General features: G+C 53.9%; 1 protein-coding gene across 2 annotated transcripts; it reads right to left on the reverse strand.

Annotated features, from left to right (window-relative positions):
- Nucleotides 1-1265: 1265 nt before the first annotated feature.
- On the reverse strand, nucleotides 1266-27458 carry TOP3A (DNA topoisomerase III alpha). 2 transcript variants are annotated; one of them, XR_014298365.1, is made up of 20 exons: nucleotides 27223-27458; nucleotides 20756-20815; nucleotides 19798-19871; nucleotides 18792-18867; nucleotides 17945-18053; nucleotides 16681-16824; nucleotides 16398-16568; nucleotides 16079-16179; nucleotides 14398-14472; nucleotides 13087-13169; nucleotides 11943-12150; nucleotides 10455-10640; nucleotides 10202-10331; nucleotides 8030-8143; nucleotides 7769-7934; nucleotides 6962-7105; nucleotides 6186-6308; nucleotides 4639-5327; nucleotides 2627-3616; nucleotides 1266-2257 (listed from the first exon to the last, which is right to left on the reverse strand). XR_014298365.1 is itself a non-coding variant. In XM_082679707.1 (19 exons), exons 1-19 carry the CDS (start codon nucleotides 27400-27402, stop codon nucleotides 3438-3440), a joined length of 3012 nt encoding a protein of 1003 aa, XP_082535833.1. In that variant the 5' UTR covers nucleotides 27403-27458; the 3' UTR covers nucleotides 1266-3437. The 2 variants fall into 2 exon arrangements, 1 of the variants encoding a protein (XP_082535833.1); XM_082679707.1 differs by having other exon boundaries at nucleotides 1266-3616.
- Nucleotides 27459-27461: the final 3 nt, after the last annotated feature.

The raw sequence follows: 27461 nt of genomic DNA on the forward strand, positions 1-27461 counted from the left end.
TAACTAAAGAGGAGAAACGAGGTGCTTGGGGCAACGTCCCCTGTCCAAGGCCAGCATCTGGCACGCGGTCGTGCTGGGGCCTCCACGGTGGCCGCTGCCCAGCTTCGCTCTCACCCCTTTAATGAGGGCGGTTCTGACCTGGGAGTTGCAGACCCTTCAGCTGAACTGGGCAGTCCTCGTCCCTGGCTTTACCAAGTGACCCGAAGCCAGGAGCACGGCGGTGATTCCACCTGCCAGAGTGAACAGACGGCCGGTGCAGGTGGGAAGAGTAGCGCAAAAGGGCAAACAGACACTGACCTACAGCTTCACCATCTACACCCGTTACAAGGCAGCTCAGCAACGAGTCATTCCGCGCACGAGACGCACCCTTTCTGGGTGAGCAGGAATGAGCAGGACCCCTCGGGACCACTGCGGCCAGTCCATCAACTGGGCACCACTCGTGCCCCAGAGCTGACCCAGCCAGTGGTATCAGGCGGCGCTATTACTAAGCAGAAAAAGCACTGACGAAAGTCTGCACAGGAACATTCTCGCTGAGGACTGCAGGCGAAGTGGGCGCACCGTGCTCAGGTCCCCAGAGGTCTCGCCAAACCTCCTGGCGGTGTTGCAGTCAGCAAGCCAAGCCGGAAAACCACCCCCAAGGCCCGGGGGGCCCTGACGGGCGGGGCTGGAGCTGGACGGGAGAGGGAAGCTCTCGGCCCTAATCTAGGGCCCCTGCCCCACCTCTGTCCCGTCCCCTCCAAGACAGCGGCCTTCAGCCTGGTTTAAGTCACGTGTGTCTGATGCATTTGCATTCTTTTGTTTTTGACCACGCTGCGCAGCATGTGGGATCTCAGCTCCCGGACCAGGGATGAAGCCCACACCCCCTGCGTTGGAAGCAGAGTCTTAACCACTGCACCACCACGGAAGTCCCCGCGTTTGCATTTTAAAGTACATTTTTCTTTTGTAGTCAGAAAAAATAATCTTGTAAAAAACCCCAGTAACGTTACAGTTTGGTGGCACTTAGTTTACTGAGGACAGACGCTGAGGCTGTGGGGACAACACCCAAGGCCAGCGCGGGGCACCCGGGACGCTGCTCTGGGTCCTCTTGGCACTGCCGCCCGTTTCCTGAGACAGCAGTTCAGCTCGCGGGGGCCTCAGGCTCACTTGCCTGTGTGACTTCACAGCGAAACTTTCCAGGCCGACCCCGCACCCCCGCCCAGCGTGAACGCTGCTGGTGTAGCAGGGACGGTGCACCCCTGCCCCCTGCGGAGCCGGCCCCTCCCGCCTGCAGGCTGGACGCGGCATAGGACCCCCAAATCTGCGGTCCTGGAGGGAAAGGCGGCTGATCCACCCCGGGGGCAGTGGGTCCTCCACCCAGCGTCCTGAGAGGAAAACCCCCTCACAGCTTCCGTCACTGTGACCAGGACGACGGCAACCCTCACCCCCAGAGAGGCCACCAGGCTCGGCAAAGGCACAGCCTAGGAGCACAGCAAGAGGTGGCCAGCAGGACCCCAGTCCCACCCGGCAGCTCTGGTCCTCGTGTGCACAGGAGCACCCTGCGGAAAGACTAAAATCCACAGATGCGTTCAGCATCGTTCGACTCAACAACAAAAGCACAAACACTGAAAAATGGGCAAAGGACTTGCAAAGGCATTTCTGCAAAGATACGTGAAAGGCCACGTGAACACTGAAAGGATGCTCGACTTCAGTGGTCATTAGGAAGATGCAAGTCAGAGCCACGAGACACCACCTCAGGCCCACGAGGATGGCCACAATTAAAAGAAAAAAAGGGGGGGCTTCCCTGGTGGCGCAGTGGTTAAGAATCTGCCTGCTAACGCAGGGGACACAGGTTCGAGCCCTGGTCTGGGAAGATCCCACATGCCGCGGAGCAACTAAGTCCGTGCGCCACAACTACTGAGCCTGCGCTCTGGAGCCCGCGAGTTACAACTACTGGAACCCGCACACCTAGAGTCCGTGCTCCGCAACAAGAGAAGCCACCACGAGGAGAAGCCCGCGCACCGCAACGAAGAGTAGCCCCCGCTCGCCGCAGCTAGAAAAAGCCCGCGCACAGCAACAAAGACCCAACGCAGCCAAAAATAAAATAAACAAATTTATAAAAGAAAAAAGAAAAAGGGGGAAATAAGCACTAGCAAGGATGCGGAGAAATAGGAACCCTCGTACATTGCTGGTGAGAATGTAAAATGGTGCAGCTGTTGTGGTTCTTCAAAAAATTAAACATAGAATTTCACAACCCAGCACTCCACTCCTAGGTGTAGATCTGAAAAGAATATAGAACAGGCGTTCAAATACTTGTACGTGAAGGTTCACAGCCACACTGCTCACAACGGGGCCCATGCACACAGCGGACTAGTTCAGCTGTAAAAAGGCACAGAACACCGACACGCAACCACAGGGGCGACCCTGGAAGACACGCCACTCAGAGAAAAGCAGACACACGGCCCACGGGCCGCACGGTTCCGTCTATGTGAAATGGCCGGCACACGTAAAACCACAAAGTAGACTGGGCTGCGGGGCCGACCCACACCCACCGCCCGGATGCTCCAGGGGCGACTGCGGGCATCCCGCCCCCCCGCCAGGGCACAAGGACTGGTCTGAGTGAAGGGTTTGGGGCTGGGAGTCCCAAGACCTGAGGACAGTTCATTTCTCCACTAGCAGGGTGACGCCGGCAGCCTGTCCTCCAGCTCGCTGTCTAAACCACGGAGCGAAGCCGACCTGCTTCTGCTCGGCTCCCAAGGCTCTCGGGAGGCGGGCGAGGCGCACAGAGACCTCTGCAGGGTGTGGAGACGGGAAGCGTCGGAGTCTTGCACCGGCGGCTCTTCTCTGCCCCAGAGGACAGCGGTGCGGCCGGGGGAGGCCACTGGGGCCAGAGGATGGCAAGAGGACCCAGGCACTGCCCGGGGTCCTGCAAGTGCCCGTCACTCCTGCCAACTCTCACCAGACGCTACACCATCACCCGCCAGGGTCAAGGGGTAGAATCCTTTATTGAGGCACATGAGCTGTGGGGCGTCCTGGCCACAGCAGCTTCGAGAAAGAGGGATAACCCTTCTGTAGACACAACTTCTGAACAGGGGATCCCTGCCGTCCTACCCGTTCTCAGGACGTCTGTGGAGGGAGGCCCCTCAAGGGCCGGGCTGATTCCCGCTAGGGCGCCGACAGCACGGCCCCCGTGGATCGCAGGGGGCAGCCTCCATGGCGTCTCAGCTGTGGCCATGGCCGTTCCTGAGCCCCAGACACAGGGCCGCTGTCCACCAGGCGTGGCCTTCTTGAGAGAGCGGTCTGGACCCAGACTCCTTAGAACACAGGTCACACTCCAAGAGCAGCCACTTTCCTCAAAGCCGCCCTGGCAGCGCAGGGCCACCTGGCCCTGGAGAAACGGCTCGTTTCCCGAGACAAAAGCAGCAGGTGGAGGCAGTGGCCCCCTTGGCCCTACCCTGCCCTCATCTGTTCTGAGGACAGAAGGGACGGGTGTGTCCAGGCTGGTGGCAAAGGCTGCACTTCCGGGGTTTCTTGGCCGCGGACCCGGCGTCCGAGGAACCAGCCCGGGCCCTTTTGCTTCTGGCCTCCGGCTCCCAGCTTCCTCCTCTGGCTCCTGCCCAGGGGGGGCCTCCAAAGGTCCCTGCGGGGAGAGCGAGGGGAGAAATGAGTGTGGACGGCAGAGCCCCAGCCCTGGTAGGGGACCCGTGTCACCTACACGCAGAAGCAGGGACCAAGCAAGCAGCCCCCTGAGCGCGTGCAGAGCCCGAGCTCTGGGCCCTTCCAGTCCTCCAAGAGCCTCACAGTACTGGCCGCCCCATCACCCAGGACAAATGACCAGGCAGCCCAGAGACCAGACACCACCTCCGCCCACCGGGAGCCCTTGTGTGTCTGCCGTGAGCGCCGAAGGACAACATCCCGCACGGCACTAGCGTCTCCAGCCTCCGCCTGCCCCAAGCCTCTGGGTTCTCCCTGTGTGTGCAGACCTGCCGCACGTGTGCTAGAGTCACAGTTTCAGGCTAACACAGACCCTAGAAGGGTGGGCAGGTGCCCATCTTACGGAGGAAACAGGCTGAGAAGCCGCACCAAGTGGTTCAAGGTCACACAGGTGGGCCCCAAGAGAAAGCTCCCGCCAGGCTCCCTCACGCGTGACCAGGCTTCCGCGTGTCCTGGAGGGGCCAGGTGCCTTCAGGTGCGTCATTCACCTTGACCCAGCGTCCAGCAGCGGTCCTCCCCACACCCATCCGTGGGGCGCCAACCCAAGCTGTGTAACCCAGGGCAGGAACCAGGTATCAGGGCCAGGGCCTCCGTCTTACAGGATGAGGCTCCGATACAGAGCCCTCCAGGTTTACAAAGGCGGGAGGAGCGCAGGGCTACGGGAGCAGGCGGACCCAGGAGCCAGGCCTGGGCCGTGTCACTGTGTGACCCCGACAGGTCCCGCCACCCGTCTGGGCCTCGCCCTCCTCTCCTGTGAGTCGCAATCACAACCGCCACCCGATGAAGGTGAGAGAAGACACACAGATACAACGGCGTGGCGCCCGGCACACAGCAAGCTGCCCGTGACCTTGCAGGAGGCGTGACTGAGTGGGGAGGGGGAGCAAGGCAACCCGTGCCCCCACCCCACCACCCCTGCCCTCCTCGGGCAGGCCCTGTGTGCCCCCTCACCTGGGGCCATGTTCTCGTCCACCCACTGGAAGAAGCCGCACTGCTGCTCCCGGGGCTTGGCGCACGTGTGGAACTGGCGCCCCTTGTTGGGCCCGTCCTTCTGCACAGTGCGCGTGACAGCGGGCTGGCTGCACAGGCAGCGTGCGCCGCCGCCACCATCGCCGGGGCTTCCGGGCCCGCCCAGGGGCTTCCCTGAGCCCGGCGGGCGTCCCAGTGAGCCGCCCGGGGGTCTGGGCACCTCGGAGGGAGGCCCCCCTGCTTCTGGGTGGCCGCTGTCGGCCCAGAGGAAGAAGCTGCAGCCGCCGCCGCTGCACTTGTAGAACTGGCGGCCCTGGTTGGGCCCCTCCTTCCGGACGGTGAGCAGCAGGGCCTCCCGGCCACAGTTGCAGGTCACCGAGTTGCCTTCGCCCTCGGCGGCGGGCAGGGGCGCAGTCCTGGCCAGAGCATTCGAGGGCCTGATGGCAGGAGGCTGGGGGTGGCCGTGCTGGCTGCTGCCCATTCTGTCCAGGGGCTGGCTGGCCTGCAGGTGGCCGGAGGGCTGGCTGACCGGCTGGCCAGCTCGGGTGGGCCCCCGTGAAAACCTGAGGTCCAAGATCTCCCTCAGGGTCTCGTCACAGCCACCAACGCAGCCGACAAATTCCAGTGGCATGGTTGGGGGAAGGCTGCCTCGCTTAAACTTGAACTTCAACCTAGTGAGGCCAGAAGATGAGAAAACACGTTAACTACCGGGTGCGAGTCTTCTTGGTCCACACAGGGCTGTGCCCACCCCACCTAGGAAAGCCACGCAAGGCGCAGCCAGCCCGGCCCCTGCGGTCGCACAGGAGCGCAGAGCAGGAGGGAGATGAGCTCTAAGGCCCATCACCCGCCAGAACCCAGGAGCCTCTGGAAGGTGCGCCTCCCTGTGCCCCAGTTCAGCGTGGTCCAGGGCCTCTCAACGTGACGGTACACTGCTTGGTAGCGGCACTAGGACGCACGCGGGCTTTGCTCTCATTCTCCTGTGTGCATGCATTAGGGTTTTCCAGAAGCTCCGAAACGCACAGTAAACTCAGCAGACTGACTGCAGATGGAGAGCTGAGAATCCTACCGTCTCCTGTTAAGCCAGACCGTTAAATTGGCAAAAATGGAAAACAATGCAATCTTCCTCTCGTTTTTTTCTTTTTTGAAAATAAGTACATTTTATTCTAAAAACATGTTCACTTATGTTAGAATGCATTTGTTACAAACACGTTAATAAACATTTTAAACGATGCCTCCACTTTAGCTGAAAACGTGGTAGAATCGTTATAAATATTAACTCACAACAGAAGCTCTCTGGGTTCCTCCGTGATTTCTGAGAGTTGAAGGGGTCCCATGACCAAAGGTCTGGGGACCAGCCCTAGGCGCGGGCCTGGGGCTTTCTGGAGGAGACCACCTTCCTCAGCCTCCGCGTCAGCCCACGGTAGGAGAGGCGGGGAAAGGTTGGGCTCCTCCAGGAGGTGCCAAGGAATGAGGGCCCCCAGGGATGGCACCCTGTGCCCATCCTGCAGGTGCCTCAGCCCCCAGCTCACCTGTAAACGGGGTGTGGCTGACACACTGGACACACACTCCCGTCCCTGCTGGCCTCCAGCACACTGTCCGGGAACCACACGGCCGAGCGACATTCCGGGAACCCCGTGCAGCTGAGGTAGAACCTGGGGAGTGAGGGCCGGGGTCACACAAGAGCTGCCGGAGACAGCTCCAGCTGATGACATGGGACACTCATGGTTCTGGAAGACACGGTGGTCACTGACACTGAGTGACAGGAAAACCAGCCTGCATTTACGTCCCTGAAATCCCCACAGTCATACTGCCGACGCCGCTTCCTGCTTAAAAACAGCCAAGCCGCTGCCAGCGCCCAGACCACGGCAGGGCCCCGCTGGCCCCTGGGTGCTCCCTGAGCCCGCCTAGGCCTCCGGCAGCCTGGACACCTGCCCAGGCTGCACATGCTGCAGAGAATCCGATCCTCCCCCTCCCTGCAGCTTTGTGAGGAGGAAAACGGGCTCAGTGGGTCAGCAACCAGTGGGGTCCGCATCGCCGTCCACACACAGGGCGAGCGCCATCCATCCCCAGGGGACAAGCCCCGCCCTCACCAGCCCCCCACCCGCCCATTCCCACAGGGCCTCACACCCCCAGGGCCACCATTCCAGCCCCAACGCCCAGTCCAGGGGCTGGTGAAGCAGGCCTGCATCTAAATAGCAACGTGGGAACAAAAGGATGGGCCCTGCACAGCCTCTGGTGCTGGGCTGCAGGGGTGGGGTGGGGCGGGGCGGGGGGCGGGGCCGGGAAGGCACAGCTGGGCACTGACCCGCCGCTCTTCCTGGTCTTGAGGACCATGTCCTTGCCGCACTGTGGGCACTTCCTGACGGGCTCTGGCACAGCTGGGAAGATGGCTTCTTGCTGGGCCAGCTCCACCCCTGCCCCAAAGTACTGCGACAAGGCCTCGTCCAACCTGAAGAACCAGCAGAGCATTTACCGTGTGAGCACACACGACCCGGGGAGCCGGCCAGTCAGCCAGAGGCCTGAGGTGGAGCACCGGGAACAGGGCGCCGTGCTGGCCAAGCAGCCGGCTCCTCCAACCCGCGGCTCCCAGGAGGGATCCAGCCGCAGGCAGGCGCTTCTGCCTCGCCACTAGCCCCACAGCAAGCAAACAAGACGGCCCGGCTGCACACACACCCGAGTGTGGGTCTGGCATCAAGTTTAAACTAGCGCATGCATTTCTTTTCAAAGTTGGTACGGGGTTAGGAAACGTGTTACTTCTAACAGAATACACACATGCTACTTATTACAGCCACCTCCCAGTGCCCTAGAGAACAGCGGGGTGCACACCAGCACCCGGTGAACCCAGCCACGAGGCTGTGCTGCCTGCTAACTCAGGACAGGATGGAAAGGGCGTTTCCAAAGCCAACAGCCCAGAGAAACTGGACCAGGTCTTTCTGGTTACGGTCTCCAGACTGGCAAGGCTCTGCAGCGGGAACCAGCCAAACCCGGGAGGAAAGCCTGGAGGGGCCATGGCCACCGGCGAGGGTGAGCTGCCTGGCGGGAACAGCGGCATCTGGGGCACGCCGTCACCAGGGCTGAGCGGGCTTGCACAGGAGAGCAGGCCCGTACTCACCTCTGGGCTTTGGCCATGGCTTCGATGAAGACCTGCTTGTACTTCTGCACCTGCTGCTGCAGGACCACGAGCTTGTCCTTCTTCCCCTCGCAGATGAGCTTCAGGTCAGCCTCCAGCTCGGCCCGCAGGTCAGGCTTGGACATCTCGTAGCCCATGGAGTCATAGCCTGTGAACAAGGGCAGCATCGTGTGGCTCGGACACACCCACGGGGCTTCAGTGACACCCCGCCCTCTGCCCAAGCTTGAGTCCCCGGCTCCTCACCTTCCACAAGCCCCATGCCCAGGTGCCCGGGGAGAAAGCGCTTGTCTGGCGTGAGCCCGACGTACATTCGGGCCTTGATGGTCTCGATGTGCTCCGCGTGCGTCGCGTCGGTACCTGCAGGCCACCCTTGTCACTCAGACTAACCCACGCCCCAACCCCGCGCAGCCCCCCTCCTCTGCCTGGACTTCCTGTTGCAGGTGACACACCTCCACTCAGAGCCGGCCACGTGGAAACCACAACAGCAGCCTCCTCTCCCCCACGTCCACACACTCCAGCTGTCAAGCCCAGCTTGGAAATCCCTTCTGTAAGCCCCCCTGCCCCCCGCCACGTGTCAGGGCCCACATCACTCGTCCACATCATTACAACGTCCCTGGTCTCCTGGCTGCTGGTCTCTTCCTTCACCCAGCCCACTCTTTATGCCACAACCAAGGGGATCTTCTGAAATGTAGCTCTGCCACCAACGAAATGCAAAGCAAAACCACAAAGAAATACCACTTCACTCTTACTGGGACAGGTACAACCCAAAAGACAGAGAGCGGCAAATGTTGGTGAAACCCCCGACTCTTGCATGGATTGTAAGATGGTGCAGCCGCCGTGGAAAAGTCTGGAGGCTCCTCATAGTGTTAAACACAGAGTCACCATGTGACCCCTCAATTCTGCAACAGGGATGTCCCAAGAGAACTGAGATCATGTCCACACAAGAACCTCTACACAAATATTCATAGCAGCACTATGCACAGTAACAAAAAACTAGAAACAACCCAAATGTCCACAAGTTGATGAATGGACAAACGAAACGTGGTCCATCCACACGACGGAAGAGGTTTGGCGGTGAAAAGGAGTGCAGCACTGAGACGCTACCTGGACGAGCCCGCAGAGCAGGCAACGTGGGACGCCAGGTGCAGAAGGCCACACACTACGTCGTTCATTGATAAGAAATGTCTAGGACAGGCACATCCACTGAGGCAGAAAGATGAGGGCTGGGGGGCTGCAGGGGAGGGGGACAGCTAACGGGCATGGGGCTTCTGAGGTGACGCAAATGCTCTGAAGTGGACTGTGGCCATGGCTGCACAATTCCATGAATCTACTGAACACTGGACTGTACCTCTGAGCTCAGTAGAGTGGACGGTGTGTGAATTATGTCTCAATAAAGCTGTTACCACTGCTTCAATGTAGGTCTGTGAGCTCCTTTCTTAGAAATCTCAGGCGGCTCTCTGCTGACCTCGGGCACATCCGACCCCTGAGCCCGGTGTCCAGGCCCCGCAGAGTCGGGCTCAAATCATCTTTCCGGCCTTGCCTTCCAGAACCTCCCCCCACAGCATGTGCCTGCTGGTCCCCGCATCCTTCCTCAGGCCCTGCCTTCATTCAGCGCGAGTTCTCACCACGAGGTTCTGAGGTCCCTGCAGAACCTCTCCCGATGCATCTAATGTTTTGGTTGGGTTTGTTTCTCCTGCTGGATGAGCCCTTGAAGGGAAGGACCAGGCCTCATTACTGTGTCCCCAGGGTCTAGACCAAGGTCAGCTCTTGTGGACCAAAGTTTTTATAAACAAATTATGGTGGGTGAACTACCTCTACTTGTACCTAAACCCACAGGCTTTCTGGGTAGCACAGTGATGGCCAGTGGGCTCCAGGCAGGGGCACAAAACTCACTCTGCAGTGAGGCGGCTGTGCCTGGGGGCCGCCCCTCCACATGCGCCCCCTGCCCTGTGGTGCTGGCCCTTCTGGACCAGCGACAGAAAACGGCCACCACTCAAGGCTGCCAGACCTCCTGATGCTTCAAAAGAGTGTTTACGTGAATCCTGGCAGTTTAAATGTTAGCACCTTGTTAAGAATACAACAAAAACAACAAATTCCTGTGTGGGCCAAAAATACCAGTCAGTGTGCCCCAGGTGAGACTCCCAAGTAATGGGAAACACTATGTCCCTATGCGGGTGGTGCAGGGCAGTGGTTAAGGGCACCGACTGCAGACTTATCTGGACCCAGGTGTTCACAGCTCACACACTTTGTGACCTGAGACAAGTTCTTAACTGCTCTTAAGCTTCCCTTTAGCTACAAAGTGGGGAGGAGAACACAGCCCCCTCGTTAGACCTGTCGTGAAGATCAGAGGAGAACTGGGCCCCACACCCATGAGAGGGCAAGAGCCGCTGGTTACCATGATGACAAGCTACTTACCGATGCCGTGCTTCTCCATGAGGGCGATAAGGTCGGCCTCAGTGAGCAGCTGGGGTGGACTGGTCTCCCCGTCCACCATCTCCACGGTGCTGGGCTGAAAGCAGGAGCCTCGACTGTAGACAGGGAGGGTCTACATAGGGCAGCAGATGTGGTGGTCAGACCCCTGCCCGGCGCCCAGGCACAGACCACGCTCTGTTCTGTCACGTGGTGCGGGGGCCGGGAGCACGACGGTCCCCCCTACCCGCTGTGTCACCTTTTCACTCCAGCGATCGTAGGGATACACGTCCAGATAGTTTCGGGCCAGGATTACGAGGCCGTGGGCCACGAAGCGCTCCTGTGCGATGTCAATCTCCACGGTGGTCTCCTGGCCCTGGGCATCCTGGGAGCAGCAGGCCAGGAAGTGGCGGACGATGAGCTCGTACAGTCGCTGCTCGTCCCCCTGTGGGGAGAAGAAGAGCCCTAGTCCCTCTAGACGCTGCGAGCAGTTCAGTCTGGCTGGTGCTAGCTTCCAGCCCAAAGCTCCACACACCAGAGCGCAGCTCCTGCAGCCCCGTGCCCAAGTGCAGTGTAGGCAGATCCCTCGCTGCTTGTGGGTTTAGGCCAATAAACTTCACAAGTGGAGTCCCGTTGCCATCAAGACTGGAAAGCAACTCCTCTGATGTAAACCCAGTCTGAGCAGAAACCAAAGCGAAAGCACCCAGTTTCCAAGAGGCCCAGTGTGTGTAGGACACACAGACTGAAGATGCACCGGCAGCCTCAGGCCTGTCACAGGGCTCGTGGTCATCCTCCACCCTTTCGGGAACAAGGACATAGTGAAGCCTCTCTATCAGAAGCCTGTAAGACGATCATACTGATATCCGAAAGTTCTCCTTCTGAGAATGTCTTCAAAGGAAATGTGACATCCACATAAATATCTATTATGCAAACGTTAACTGCAGTAGATCATCCTTTAAAAACAGATCCAGCAAAATACAGTACCTCTATGCAATCATCATATACCATACGTTAAAATATTTTAGCCTGTGGGGAAATATTCATGATATAAAACAGAAAACATTAGTTTACAAAGCTGTTTAAGGTTGTAATTTAGTTGTAAGAATTATATACACACAAAGGATAAAAACGTGGTTCTCAGGAAATGGTGAGGTTACAGGCAATTTTTTACTTCCTTATAATCTTTTTTGTTTTGTGAATTCTCTAAAATAAACATGTACGGCTTTCAGAATCAGAAAGAACGTGTGTTATTAAAGGAAGAACAAAACAGTAAGCCTGCAGCCGCCAAGCAGGCCTCAGCAGCCGTGGCCCCTGGAGCGTGTGCCTGGCTGAGAGCACGGCCGGCCCGTGTTACAGGCTCCAGAAGCCCCCAGCCTGGAGTGCGGCCGGAGGGTGGCGGTGAAGTTTCGGGAAGGTGACGGAAACCGGCCCAGTCTTGGGAGGAGAAGGGTGGGGGCCGAGCACGGGCTCAGGGAAGGGGCCACCTGGTTTGTGGTGAGGGTCAGGGCAGCAGCAGAGGGAGGGGACGGAGTGCAGGGGAGGGCTAGATGGAGCAGAGCCCCCATGGGGGTCTCTCGGGAAGCCAGGCAGACTGTGGGAGGAGGATGTTGACACGACCTCTTTTCTGAGATGGAAATTTCGAACCCATTTAGCTCCGGAAGACAGAGCCCGCAGAGTAGATTCAAACCCCAGCCCTGACCCCTGACCTCCCTGCGGGTTCTGCGGCAGCAGAGCCAGGGAAACCAACCTGCAGGTTGTCCGTGTACTTGGTGGGGTGGATGGGAGGGTGAGCTTGGTCAGACTTGTTCCCGTTGCGTGGAGTGGGGCCGCCCCGCTCTAGAATGCTCTGGGCAAAGGGCCCCCAGCGTGGATCGTGGGTCTGTTCCTCCACCAGCGCCGTCAGGTCTAAGTCTTTGGGGAAAATGTTTGTTTCAGTTCGGGGATAGCTGATGTACCTAAACAAAGCCAAACAAACACAACAAGAAATTGCTGAATTGGTCTATAAACGACTAAATCAGCTCGAGAACACTGGTGACACCTGCAACAGCCCGTCTGATCCAGGCAACTACGTCACCCACGCTGGGGAAAGCCCTGAGACGTGACCCCCGCAGTGGGTGAGAAGCAACAGGCGTCCTGCTGGGTCACTCCCGGAGGTCGGGGACAGATGCAAGGGCACACCTGCTCCAGCCCAGCCCTCCTGCCCCCGGGGCACTTGGGGCACTTCCCCACCTCCCCAGCATGGGTGGACAGAATGATCCCAGGACAAGCCCTGCGGTCCTGACCCGGGCGGCCCATGCTCCGTGGCTCGTCTTAAAGAAGAGAAAGAACGATGCTGCCCCTGAACTACAAGGTGGACCCTGTGTGCAATTTTAAACATTCCATTAGCCACTTAAACATTGCTGGGACAATTTACATCCTTTTCTCACACGAGCCTTCAAAACGCATTATGTTTACACTCTCAGCACGTCCCAGTTTGGACAACCCAAATTTCACGTGCTCGACAGCCACTTACGGCGAGTGGCTGCCACATGGCTCAGTGTGGCCACACTGTCCCTGGATGGCACTGGGTGCTCACGACCCCCAAGGCAGGATGGTTTACAGCAGGCACACGAGTCCTAAAGGTGCCACCCGCCCCTGCCAGGGCCCCGGCGCCCCGCCGGCTGAGAGCTCGAGAGTGGGATTTGAGTTTACGCTGTGGAGTGTTATTTTAGGATTTGAGTGACTTTGAAATGCCTTTTCCGTCAGAAAAGAGAAGTCAAAGTCAAACTTCCTCTATCTGAGAGCCGGGTGGTATCCAGACAGTCTGGTTTCCTCATAAGCTCTATTTCTAAAGTATTTCACCCTGATAAAGGTGCATCAACGTCTCTTCCCAGATGTGGGCGAATATTTACCCCTGAGTGTAGAGCTTTTCAGCAATCCTCATGGTTTCTTTAGCATTTATCCTCAACTTTCGAGAAGCCAGCTTCTCAAGCTCCTGTAAGATGTGTGGACAGGCACAGTGCGTGAGTCACAGGCCCCCAAACGCCCACACGCCTCCTCTTCAGAACTTCCTGGCGTCCCTCCAGCTGCTCTCACATGTCTGCGTGAAAGGCTGTGCTGCGGAAAGGTTTCCGGGACTGCTGGGCAGAGCCAGGCCCCAGCCCAGGGGTTCCCAGACTCCAATGTGCAGAAGCCAGAACCACCTGGGATGCGAGCAGGCTCCTGGGCCTGAGCACTAGGGATTCTCAGAGAGGAGGGCCAGCACAGAGGCTGGGAATCTGCGCTTTTAACAAGCGTCTAAAGTATCGATTCTAATGCCAGCAGTCTGAGACCCGCACTTTGGGGACACCATCTGAACCCCGGGGACATCCCCTGGGTGATGAACGCCATTCTTCCAAGCCTCGTGGGGGACCACCAGATGTCCCTTCCCCTTGGCGACCCTCCGACAATGCTGCTGGCTACACGTGAAAGCGTATTAACCAGTGAGGGATGAAACACTCATGCCTACAGTACACAATCAATTCGTAACCCCCTCCCATCGTCCCTCACCACGCGCGTGCACACGCACGCGCACACACACACACACACACACACACACGCCCACCCCGCAATAAAGGGTGCACTGCCCACCAGTCCCTGCACGTTCTGCATGTTCAACCTTCAGAGGCAACCCTGACAGTAATTACACCCTGAACTTTCCTACAGAGTGGTGACTGGGAAGGGACACCCTAATGTGGTTTATTCAGACTTGTGTCCCGTTGGGTGGTTCTTCTTGGGATCTAAAAGATCTCAGAAGCCCTGTTCTAGGGTAGGCTAATAAAGTAGATATTTAAAATGATGTTTACATACATTATGCAAAAACATTAAAGAAAATGTTTGGGTGGAAAACACTAACTATTCCAGTAATGCTGTAAAAAATAAGGACACCGAAAATAAAGGAAGACACCAAAATTACATCAGCAATTACCTAAAGACAGAGAGGTGATGGGTGATTTCTATTCCTTGTTTCCAAAACCCCACATAGAGCAGTTATATCGCGTTTACTAGCTGATGTAAGAGGTCAGGCAGGCCTGCGCTCTGGGGCTTCTACTTCTAAGAGCATTCCTGTGCGGCACTGGGAAGAGGTGCTTCCGGCCACTGGGCCCCACCCTCCGCAGCAGAAGCCCCACCCCAGCCGCAGAAGTCGGAGCTCCTCAGGGCTGGCACAGACCCCGAGAACATACCACAGTGTCCAAAGCTTGAGGCCTCCACTTGCTTTTTGCCTTGGACCTGACCTCCACCACGGTCGCCCTGGGATCCTAGAAAGCCAGGAAAAGCAGAGGCCACTTAAACCTGCTGGAGCATCCTCCCAGCTTTCCTTGGCCGCCCCCGGCACTGCCCACAGTGGCCCTGCTCCCCACCTCAAGACGTGAGCTTGCAGCCCACAGTGTGCTGGACACCAGCGCCTGCTTCTCACTCAAAGTAAGGCTCTGAGGGGCAAGTTCACAAGCCCCAAGGCGTCCACTCCAGAGCCTCGGCATCTCCTTAGTTTCCTGTCTACGCATGCACGGTGCTACTGTTTTGTTTTTTTTTTTTAAATTCACGACAATACAGAGCTGGAAATAGGAGACGTTACATAATACAAACTGGAGAACTCTAATCTTAAGACCAACCTCACATTTTTAAGGGAATGCAAAAGGATAAAGAACTCAGCTTAAGTGATTTGTTCGTGAGGATATTTACAAATCAAAACTCAAATTTCTCTCTGCAAATAGACTGAGGACCAGGTGCTCTTGGACAAGGAGCTCCAAGCACCCCACCTGCCATGTTTCCCTGCACCACATCCTGGTAAAGCAGAAAACGGGCAAGTCTTTTTATTCAACAGACAAACGTGCAGACTGTGTAATCTTGAGGGCCAAAGGGGAGAGCAGCGGACAGGTGGGGCGACCCGAGAGGCAGCGTGGTCTGCAGGAGCTGTCCGAGCTCGGGCCCCACTAGCTCGAGTGTGTCTGCACAGTTACTCAACTTTCTCCAGCTTCCCCGCCTGTGGCATGGGTTGGCATTACCACCCCCAGAGGCACCACCAGGACTGAACAAATAACACATAACATACAGCGCGTCTGGCCTGTAGCAGGTGCGCAAGTTATTACTCCCCGATACCAAGTCAGTACTAAACCTGCCGGGGGCCAGAGCCAAGAGGCATCCCTGACTCACTAAACCTAGAGGCCTCTGAGTTTTATTCAGGTACCACCGCGTGCAGCCCCTGGCTTAACACAGGCCATCGTGTGCTGAGCGATGGGAAGCAGCACCACAGAGCGGACGTCTGAGGGTGGACCAGAGGCTGACTGGCCTGCGGCCTGAGCAGGTCTCGATCCTCCCACGGCCATCGCTGCTGACCACTCCCACCTTCACTCGGCGGTCACCATGGGATGCCTTTCTCGAGTCCCAGCCCTAGAGCAGTCCCTCCCCGCCCCTGGCCCTTCTCCTTTCCTTTACCCTACTTTCCTGTCCTGTCGTTATCACTGTATGACATTCACTCATCTGTGCCTTTCACGTCTCTGGATTTCATCATCTGACCAGTGGAAGGCGCTGGGCAGACGCCATCTAGCTCCACCCAGCTCTAGGATTCGGGTTTGGGCTGGCCCAGCTGGTCCTTATCAGTCTCTGGTGTCAGTGTACTGCTTCACGAGGGATTTTAACTATGTGTTTCTTAGCATTTCTGGTTTCACCTAAAAGTTCTACAGGTCTTTCCTTCCACATTTCTAGTGCTGTTTGCATGGGGTTCTAGTGTTACTGGCACCCAGAAAGTGATGTCCTGGATGCAGACGGAAAGCTACAGTCTGGTGGGAAATGGGGCAGAGAGGGAGCGGCCTGGGAAATCACAGGATGGTCTTCCGAGATCATCACCTTCAGAGCCCTTCTCACCTCCATGCACAGCTGATAGAGGACGAGACAAGCCGTGTGGTTGAAAAGCCGATGCCTTTTCCAGCTGAACTCCACTGCGCCATCCCTGTGGTCGTGAGTCACTGTGGGGGGCACACAGGAAGGCCGTGACCCGGAGAGGACAAGGTCCATCACGGTGAAAGCCAAGAGCCATGAGACAGAGGAGACCACCTCGGACACTTGAGGTGGGTCCTGAACACAGTGCCGAGGGGGTCAAGGGCAGCGAGATGCAAACCACAGCCTGAATTAGCACCCAGGACTCCCCACGTGCCCTCAGCTTCTGCACCCCGAGCGGCCTCACCTCTGATTCTGTGGAAGGTTTCTGGCACAAATGCCTGAATGGCTTTGAACCTCTCCACCACGAACCCCAGGGTGGGGAACTGGCAGCTGCCATAACTGATCAGCTGCTCCGCCAACACCTCAGGGAAGATCTTCTGCAGCCGCAGGGTCTGGAACCTGGTGAAGGCAGCCCCTGAGGAGAGAGGACGGAGGGAAGGAAGGAGAGGCCGTGCACTGCAAGGTCACAGCCAGCTGCCACCGTCTGAGCCCGAGCCCTGCCCCCTGCCCACCACCCCACCCCTCACCAATCCGCAGGTCCAGCTCCTGTCTCACGTCCACGGCGTCGCTCACTCTGCGGTCGGGCTCCATCAGGTTTTCACAGGCCGCCTGGACAGCGCGGGCGGTGATCTCGGAGAAACGGGCTCGCAGCACCTGCAGGCTGGGCTTCACTGCGGAACAGACAAGGGCACCGGGGCAGGTCCCCCGTGAACGGAGGGTAAACCAGTTCATGAAGCTGCGAGGCAGCCAGTTTGACTGGTTCAGTTAAATCAGAGACATGCTGTCTAAGAGGGAAGCCTCACTGTAACCAGGCTGAGAGGTGTCAGAAACAGGAGCGAGTGCATCTCAGCCATTAGCTAAACCCTCTCCGTGAGCCTTTCTAGGTGTCAATCTCGTGCTCTCCTGGGCCTTTAGGGAAAAGGGAGATGTTAATTAAAAGGTCCTGGGGGAAGTTCATGTCCTGTTATGGATATAACACAGGACATGCACCCTGTCCCTGAGAGTGAATACTGAATATGTTTAATCCTAGGAGTCGGTATAGTTTGAAACACAAGAGCATTTAGGGAGGAGAGCAGCCCCCCACTCTCTGAAGCCCGAGAATGGCCTGCTTGTCACTTCCTCTAAGTTACCTGAAATCATTAAGCTCACTTCAACAGTTATTAATGTTCAGGCATTGTACAAGGAATATAGACAATTAAAAAACAAAACCAGAAAGAACATTCTAGAACTATTCTTTGTACTTTACATACAGTGTATACATTCTTTGTGAATATTTAAGTTTTTAATTAATTAATTAATTAATTTTGGCCGTGTTGGGTCTTCGTTGCTGCGCACGGGCTTTCTCTAGTTTTGGCGAGCAGGGGCTACTCCTCGTTGTGATGCAGCTTCTCGTTACGGTGGCTTCTCTTGTTGTGGAGCACGGGCTCTAGGGCACGTGGGTTTCAGTAGTTGCGGCACACGGGCTCAGTAGTTGTGGCTCGCGGGCTCTAGAGCACAGGCTCAGTAGTTGTGGTGCACGGGCTTACCTGCTCCGCGGCATGTGGGATCTTCCAGGACCAGGGCTCGAACCTGTCTCCCCTGCGTTGGCAGGCGGATCCTTAACTACTGTGCCACCAGGGAAGCCCGTGAATATTTAATTTTTAAAAGCAGAATATCAAGTCCCTGCTCTCAAGGATCTGGCAATCAACTGGAACCAAACACACAACAAGCCCTGGACTACAGCCCGTGAGCCGGGCAGAGGGACTCAGGACAGGGTGCCACCCCTGCCGCGGCTCCAGAGCAGACACTCACCAGCCTTGCACACGTGGATGATCTCAAACCCGATGTTTTCACCTTCTCTGTCGCAGTCGGTCCAGATCACCAGCACCTGGCACTGCCGAGCCTCTCGCTCCAGAGTTTTCTGAAGCGCCCAGTGGGGAAAGAGTGGTGAGAGCGTGATCTGCAGAGGATCGCACGACAGCTCTGCACTGGATCTGCCCCAGCATTAATGAGGTTCTTGGAGAACGCCAGCTTGGTGAGGAGACACGGAGAAAACTGTCCCCGCCGTGCGTGGTAAGGCTGGCAAGGCCACTAGTACTGCCCCCCACCTTAGACCCACCCACCCACCCATGAGCTTCTAGAAGACAGGGGTTTATTACGACGACACCATCTTGACGAGCCCTGAAACTCGGCTCTAACACACCAACAGCTCTAGGGGTTCTGATCATGTCCTCAATTAAAAAAAAAAAAAAATCACCCCCTAATCGAGCTTCATCCCAAAAAGCGCTCCTAGTCAGCAGTGAACCAAGGACAGGCGCCCTAACTGCCCGAGACACCGCAGCTCAGCGCCAGATGGCCTCTTGCAGATCGCAGTCTCTTCCCTCCGACAGGGGGCGGGAGGGGAGCTGACACTGATGACGCAACCACACTCACTCCCAGGGTTTAGTCAAGCAGCCGCTCCTCGTAAAAAGGCTCACTCGGTCCCTCAGCCGCTTAGCTGAAACGGCCTCATTTATGTAACGGGCGGGAATAATTTTTTTAAATCGTGGTACTTAGTTTAGTGGAAAACCTATCCTTCAATTTTAGTGCAGTCAAAATACAGAAACCACTTGGTTTCATTAGGTGGTGGTTGTTCAATATGTCTTCCAAAAGATCCTACCTTGATGTCTAAAAAATTCTCTGGGCAGTACTTTTCAATTTCTGCTTCAAAGAGGACAAGAGGATTGCAGCTCTGCCTGGAAAAGAAATGAAAACACACGAAATCCTAGCTCAGCACACAATGGGAGAAGGTTGCCCCAGTGCCCTCATGGGTGCATCCCCACCAGACAGAGTCCCCTGTGGAACGCCAGAGGATTACAGGCAAGGCGTTACCCTCTGGGCAACGCACTCCCCGTGACGATTAACAGGAGCTAAGAAGAAATTCTGGAACTTTCGTACGCATCTGCGATAGGGTGACTGCAATCCAGTGCCTGCATGCAAAGGGTCTGGGCAGGGAGTTCCCTGGAGGTCCTGTGGTTAGGACTCGGTGCTTCCACTGCGGCGCCTGGATTCAATCCTTGGCTGGTCGGGGAACTAAGACCCCCCAAGCCGTGCAGCACGGCCAAAAAAAAAAAAGGTCTGAGTGTTTTGGGGGAACGCACCTGAAAGTGGCTGTTTATTCTAAGCATATGGTAAAAAGTCACAGCGAACCAGTTAATCCTAGGTCACTGCTACGGTATCTATGGTTTGTGTTCCCTGCAAATTCACATGCTGGAATCCCGACACCAATGTGACGGTGTCAGAAGGTGGGGCCTTTGGCCGGTGATCAGGTCGTGAGTGTGGGCCTTCATGAAGGGGACTCGCGCTCTTATAAGAGACCCCGGCCGGCTCCCTAGACCCTCCACTATGTGAGGACACAGTGAGAGGTCAGCAGGCCACAGCCTGGAAAAGGCCCTCGAGGGACCATGCAGGCACTCCGACCTCCTACCTCCATAACTGGAAGAAACACATTTCTGTCCTTCATAAGCCACCCAGTGTGTGTATTTTGTTACAGCAGCCCAGTGGATTCAGTCATCCTACTGCTGTAAGTAACAAAGTAACACCGACATGCCTCACACTGCCTGTGATATTTCACAACTTACTGTCATAATCAGAACGCTCCCCCCCACCCCCGGAATCGTACTGACCACTTGCGAAACTGCATCTGGAAATCATGAGCCAGCAAGTGTCCCGAGACTGAAGTCATTATCATGGTGACGTTCTGAATGATAACAAAATTCAAGTTAGTCTTTTAGCAATTAGATTTTCCCAAATCATTCAAATAGAAGAGGGGACCTTCTATCAAAGGGAAAAGAAAATAGTCATCAGGGGGTGGGGGGAAGGGAGGATGAACAGGCAGAGCACAGAGGATTTTTAGGGCAGTGAAAATGCTCTGTATGATATTATAATAATAGGTACACGTCATCCAAACCCACAGAATGCACACGATCGGAGTGAACCCCAATGTCAAATGTGGGCTCTGGGTGACAGTGGTGTCGTGTAGGTCCATCAGTTGTAATGAATGTGCCGTCTGGTGGGGGCTGATGATGACATGCAGCTGTGCATGCGTCGGGGCAGGGAGTATGTGGGAAATCTCTGTATTTCCTTCCTCTCAATTCTGCTGTGAAGCTACAACTGCTCTAAAAAGAAGTCTATTAAAACACACACACCCCAAAACCAGGTGACTGGGAAGAAACAAACAAACATACCTCTTCAAAGCCAAAACTATAGCGATACAATCATCATTCTAATTCTGGTACCGTGATGCCTTTTAAATTTAAACTATTGTATATTAGCTTCTTTTTTGTTATAAAGAGTTAAGATTGGGACCATATTTTATAAAAAAGAGGCTTCCAACGATCACCTGTCACCAGTGATCTTTAGGTCATAACAATAGTTTTTCTTAAAAGACAGTGACATATTCTACAAAGGCCAGGCTAATTCTCCTTGATTAAATAATTCTAAAATACAAGCAATTCAGACAGAGCTTGTCGTAAACAGCTGCTCTTTTTAGCCAAAACTAAAAACCCAAAGAATGTACACCAGAATGGCGCATGGATCTGAAAGCATCCTTCAACCACAGCATAGAAGTATTACAGCACCTACCTGGCCACGCAGACGATAATCAAATTCATAGATCTTGTTGAATCTGGAAAGTCCTTCTCTCTACAAAACAAAAAGAAAATCTATAAATTACAAAAAAGACAAATGATTCCTCACATAAAGATCAAGCAAATCCCTGATAAGTGGGAATATTAAAAATGCAACAGTACCTCCTATAGATTAAAACAAGGTGAAATCACTAAGACCATTTGTGAAGGGGCCCCTCCGAACTCAGTTACAAGCATGTACTTGCTCAAGTCCACAGAGCTTTCATGCTGCAAGGTGACCTGAGATCAGCTAACACCACTTAACATCTTTCTAGAGCTGAGAATGGACTTGTCCAGGATCACATGACTATTACTCCAGAGAGAGGATTAGGACACGTGTCTCTTGACGGTTTTGTCCGTTCTCCACACACACCTCTCTACTTCCTGGCCATACAATTGCGCCAATAAACTGGTGTCCACAGGCAAGTTTTCACCTTCTGAACCTCAATTTATTCTGAGTAAAGTTACCTGTGAGGTCCCTCTGGCTCTGAAATCCAGTAACGCTATGAGCCGCAGTCAGGCCTGGGAACCAGCCCACACAGCTCCTCCTCAGCTGCACTTATGTGTGAACGAAACCGTCTCAGAGAAGATCCCACCTTCTACAAAGGTGTTAAAAGTAGCTATGCATGTGAGTTTCACACCAACGCTGCACAGAAGACAAGACACAGGCAGAGTGGGACTGGGGGAACCTCCAAGCGCCAAGAAGGATCGTGTCGAGAACATCCTCACACAATTTTTCTGTGTCAAACACTGAATGAGGCTCTTTTCGAGGCACAATGGCAAATTTAAAGACGGAATTTATCTTAAGAGTTCACTCGTCTAGTGTTGCCAAGAAAGGAAACTCCCCGCTACAAACTCCAGTTGCTAGTTAAGCCCTTTTAGTACCAGAGAAAAGAAATCGTTGCATCACTGGGGTTTCTACCTCTTTTTAAGAAAGCACTGAAGCTTCCCAGACAAGCTCTTACATGGACCCTGATATGTAACAAGGTCCAAGCATTCTGGCTGCAACAAGGCTGAGCTCTGCTAATAGCCTAGCCCCAGTCCGGCCCCAGGTGGCTCCTGAGGTGCACGTCCGTGGTCTCCTGGGTCTCCCGGGAACAGTCTGGAAACCACTGTTCTAATCCTCTCCTAGTGGATGACCTGTCCAACAGCATGTGTGCGACCCGGGGCCAGGGCTCTCCCAGGCAGCCTCCTCCACCAATGGATGGTCCTGAGGAAGTAAAATGTTTTTCCTGGCATTTCCAACTTGCCTCCCCGCAGTTCCCAGCTGAGGACAGTACTCAATTACGTATGATTCCACCACTTGGGTGAGGTGCTCAGGGGAATGGGTTGCTCCCAAATTACAGCAGAGTTTTGGAGCCTAGTGAAAGAAGAAAACCTAGTAGACAGACCAAGAATGTGGCTTCTGTGATCTCTTTGCAGCGCCATCCACGCCATTAAAACTAAAGAAAAAAAAACAAACTCCCCCAAACCCCAGAGCAGTCCCATCTTCTCTAAGTGCTCTGTAGGGACTGATCACATTGCTGCCACTGAATCTACTGGATTCTTTTTTAAGATTTCTCCTCCTGAATATAAAGCCCTCAAAGATCTGTAAGTTACTAACAGTGGTCACTGTGGACAGTGGGGCTGGTTTACTTGACACACATTTGTATTCTCTCAACTATCTGAAGTAGTTACTAGCGTTTGAGCACTACTTTTAAAGAAAGAAGAGAGATTCTATCTTGCGTCAATATTTTGGTGAATTTCTCTCAAATGTATACATATTTGTGTATATGTTTGAAAGTCTTTTCCATAACAGGTGTCTAACTATCTATCATAAGAAAGTACAATTTATTTTGCTACCCGCTGCCATGACCAGTCCTCGTTACTTCCATTCTTTGCTATTACAAAGCTGCAACGACTATCATCTGATTCTGAGCTCTGCGTGCAGATGTCTTAGCTCGTCCACAGAATTTAAGTCCCTTAAAGGCAGGGATTGCTTCATTCGAGGCAAGCCCTGTGTGAGGGATAAATAAATGAACAGACCCGTCACTGTCTTAGGGAGCGACACGCCATGGGAGAGAGGGATGAGCAGCAAGAGAACTCGACCCGTGATGATGGCCAGCATCAAGAGTGATGAGAAGGGCTTCCCTGGTGGCGCAGTGGTTGAGAGTCCGCCTGCCAATGCAGGGGACACGGGTTCGTGCCCCGGTCCGGGAAGATCGCACATACCATGGAGTGGCTGGGCCCGTGAGCCATGGCCGCTGAGTCTGCACATCCGGAGCCTGTGCTCCGGAAGGGAGAGGCCACAACAGTGAGAGGCCCGCCTACCGCAAAAAAAAAAAAAAAAAAAAAAAAAAAAAATTCAACAGCCTTCACCATAAAGTGAAGTGTGGCATTTACAAAAAACCCACAGCTAACATCACACTCAATGCTGAAAGCTTTTCCACTAAAATCAGGAACAAAACAGAATGTCTATTTTCGCCATTGCTATCCAAGATTACTACAAGTTTTAACCAGAGCAACTGGGCAAGAAAAAGAAAGAAAAGACATTCAAGTCAGACAGGAAGAAGTAAAACTGTCTATTCACAGTCAACATGATCTTATAGATAACATCCTAAAGAAGCCACAATGAAACAATTAGTGCTAATAAACAAAGTCAGCAAAGTCGCAGGATCCAAGATCAACACACAAAACCCAACAGTAACGAACAACCTGAACAGCAAATTAAACAATTCCATTTATAACAGCATCCAAGAGCACAATGAAAACTGTAACACACTGTTGAAGGAAATTAAAGAAGACATACTCAGCCATAGAAAGAATGAAATCATGCCATCTGTAGCTACACGGATGGACCTAGAGGTTATCATACTAAGCGAAGTAAGTCAGAAAGAGAAAGAGAAATACCATATGATATCATTTATATGTGGAACCAAAAACATGACACAAATGAACTTATCTATGAAACAGAAACAGACTCACAGACACAGAGAACAGATTTGTGGTTGCCAAGAGGAAGGGCGGTGGGGGAGGGATGGACTGGGAGTTTGGAATTAGCAAACTATTTTATATAGGATGGATAAACAACAAGGTCCTACCGTATAGCACAGGGAACTATATTCAACATCCTGTGATAAACCATAACAGAAAAGAATATGAAAGAGAATGTACATACATCTATAACTGGGTCACTCTGCTGTACAATATAGATTAACACACATTGTAAGTCAACTATACTTCAATAAAATACATTGAAAAATTAAAGACATAAATAAATGGAAAGACAATCTGTGTTCATAGATTGGAAGACTTAATATTAAGACAGGAAATTCATATGGAATTGCAAGGGGCCCCAAGTAGCCAAAAAATTTTGAAAGAGAAGAACAAAGTAGGAGGACTGCCACTGCTCAATTTCACAACTTACTACCAAGCTACAGGAAATCTAAACAGTGTAGTACTGGCATAAGCAAAGACATACAGAAGAATGGGACAGACTGACAGTACAGAAATAAACCCAAATATCTATGGTCAACTGTTTTTTGACAAGGATGCCAAGGCCATTCTATGGGAAACAAACAGTGCTGAGAAAAACTGGCTATTCATATGTAAAAGGATGAAGCTGGATTTTTACTTTATACCACATAGAAAAATTAACTCAAAATGGATCAATGACCCAAATATAACAGTTTAAACTCTTAGAAGAAAATACAGGGGCAAATCTTCATGACCTTCAGTTTGGCAATGGCTTCTTAGATATAACAGTGAAAGTATAATCAACAAAACAAGGAAAAACAGATAAACTGGACTTCATTAACATTAAAAACTTAGGTGCATCTGAGAACACTATCAATAAAATGAGAAGACAATCCACAGAATGAGAACATCTGCAAATCATATATCTAACAAGGACCTAGTATCCTGAATATATAAAGAACTCTCGGGCTTCCCTGGTGGCGCAGTGGTTGAGAGTCCGCCTGCCGATGCAGGGGACGCGGGTTTGTGCCACGGTCCCAGAGGATCCCACATGCCGTGAAGTGGCTGCGCCCGTGGGCCATGGCCGCTGGGCCTGCGCGTCTAGAGCCTGTGCTCCGCAACGGGAAAGGCCGCAGGGGTGAGGAGCCCGCGTACCACAAAAAAAAAAAAAAAAGAACTCTCATAGCTCAACTACAAAAAGACAATTCAAAAATGGGCAAAAGACATGAATAGACATTTCTCCAAAGAAGGAGACACAATGGCCAACAAGCACATGAAAAGAGGCTCAGCATCATTGGTCATTTGGGAAACGCAAACTGAAACCACAAGATATTTCACACCCACCAGGACGGTGATAATTAAAAAAAGAAAAGAAAAAGAACAAGTGTTGACAGAATGTGGAGAAACTGGAACACTGATGGTAAGAATGTAAAATGTTTCAGCCACTGTGGAAAACAGTTTGGCATTTCCTCAAAAAGTTAAACATAGAGTTAACTTATGACCCAGCAATTCCACTCCTAGGCATTTACACCAAAGAACTAAAAACAGGTATTCAAGTAAAAACTTGTACATGAACGTCTATAGTAGCTCTATTCACAAGAGCCAAAAGGTGGAACCAGTCCAAATGCTCACCAACTGAAGAAAAGATAAACCAAACGTAATCTATCTATATGATAGGATATTATTCAGCCGTAAAATGGAATGTAGTACTAACATACTACAACATGAACGGATCTCAAAAATGCTAAGTGAAAGAAGCCTGACACAAAAGGCCACGTATTGTATTAATCTTTTTGTGTGAAATATCCAGAACAGACACAAATCTTTGAGGACACAAAGCAGCTTAGTGACTGCCAGCGGCTTGGAGAAGTGGGGAATGAGGAGTGACTACTTCATGGCTACGGGGTTTCCTCCTGGTGTGATAAAAACTGGAACTAAACAGAGGTGACGGATGCACAACATTGGGAAAGTACTAAACGCTGCCGAACTGTATACTTCAAAACAGTTGAGGGGCTTCCCTGGTGGCGCAGTGGTTGAGAATCTGCCTGCTAATGCAGGGGACACGGGTTCGAGCCCTGGTCCGGGAAGATCCCACATGCCGTGGAGCAACTAGGCCCGTGAGCCACAACTACTGAGCCTGCGCGTCTGGAGCCTGTGCTCTGCAACAAGAGAGGCCGCGATAGTAAGAGGCCCGCACACTGCGATGAAGAGCGGCCCCCGCTTGCCACAAGTAGAGAAAGCCCTCGCACTGAAACCAAGACCCCACACAGCAAAAATAAATTAATAAACTCCTACCCCCAACATCTTCAAAAAAAAAGTTGACACTCACGTGTAAAACACGTGGCTCTCTACTCCTCTCACAGTGTGCCTTCAACTGCCATGCTTGCCGTGCCCACTGGCTCCTTCCCCTACCATGCCAACTCCCAGCTTTTGAACTTGCCAAGCTGTTTCAAGCCACTGGGTTGTTCTTTGAACATGGCGTTTCCAGTGTCTGGTAAAACTTTCAAGACTGAGCTCAAATGTTCATCCAACAAATATGGATTGAGGGCCTCCTGTATTCCAGACACGTGTTAGGTACCAGGGATACAACATCAACAGCACATTATCGAACTGTAACTGGGAAGTGCCTTCCAAGTAGGACAGGGTGAGCTTATCACACAGCACCCTGACCCAGCTGGGGGAGAGGGATGTGAAGAAAAGCTTCCCTGAAAAAGAGATACTCAAACAGAGCCCGAAGGATACACAAGTTAGCTCTGTGTAGACGGGCCCGTCTCAAGCAGCCTGGAGCCCTAGAAATGGGCACAGCCTGGGGCTGGTCACCAGGACACTCAGCTCCGGAAAAGAGGTGACGCTGTCAGCTAGCACCCGCACAACCTCGGCTCCTGTTCCCACCATCCACCGCGGGAAGCAGAGACCTGAGGACCCTGTGATGTGAAAGAAAAAAGAGCAGGGAACGTCCACCCATGCTCTGGGAAATGTCCAGAAAACCGTTTCAGGATCCACTTTTGTAATTGAGAGTGTCCTGACAGCTCTTGAGGCCTCGTGTCACCTCCTTCCCAGACCCTTTCTCACCGTTCCTCTCCTTTGGGCCTTCCGTGTCCAGAACACACCTGATCCCCAACTCGCCTGACTCTCGGAATTCGTTAGTAGCGACGGAACAGGGGCTCGGGCGGGTCGCCCTGTCGGATGCACCTAGACTGTAGGGCCGGGCGTGCAGGGGGGTGACCCCGCAGGCTCGAAAGCAAGTCGGGGGAGTGTGGCCTGCGGTTCCGAGTCTCAGGCCCGCTTGGCATCCGCCGCCGTGCAAGGCGGACCCAAGGTCTCCAAGCAAACGAGAAACACGTTAACTCCGTTTCTAAACGCCCGTCGGTCGCAAGAGGCGCCCGGAGGCCCCGGCCCAACGGCTAGGACCCCCAGTGGGAGCAGCGGCCGCTCGTCCCCGTTCCGCCCGCCCAGCGGTCTCCTCACCCGCCGCATGCGGCCGCCGGACAACAGGTCCGCGATGCCCTTGGCCGCGTCGTTCTTCTCGGCCACGCAGAGGATCTTCCGCACGCCTCGCAGGGCCACCTCCATGTTGGCGAGGGTCAGCGCCCGGCTCCCAGGCCGCGGCAGCCAGGTGAACGCGCGGCGGACGACAGGGAAGATCATTCCCAGGCCCCGCGAATCTGCGGTGCCACCCCAGGCACCCGGAGCCTCCCGCTAACCCG

The sequence above is a fragment of the Grampus griseus genome (assembly GCF_964374135.1).
Source record: "Grampus griseus genome assembly, chromosome: 20".
NCBI classification, from domain to species: domain Eukaryota; kingdom Metazoa; phylum Chordata; class Mammalia; order Artiodactyla; family Delphinidae; genus Grampus; species Grampus griseus.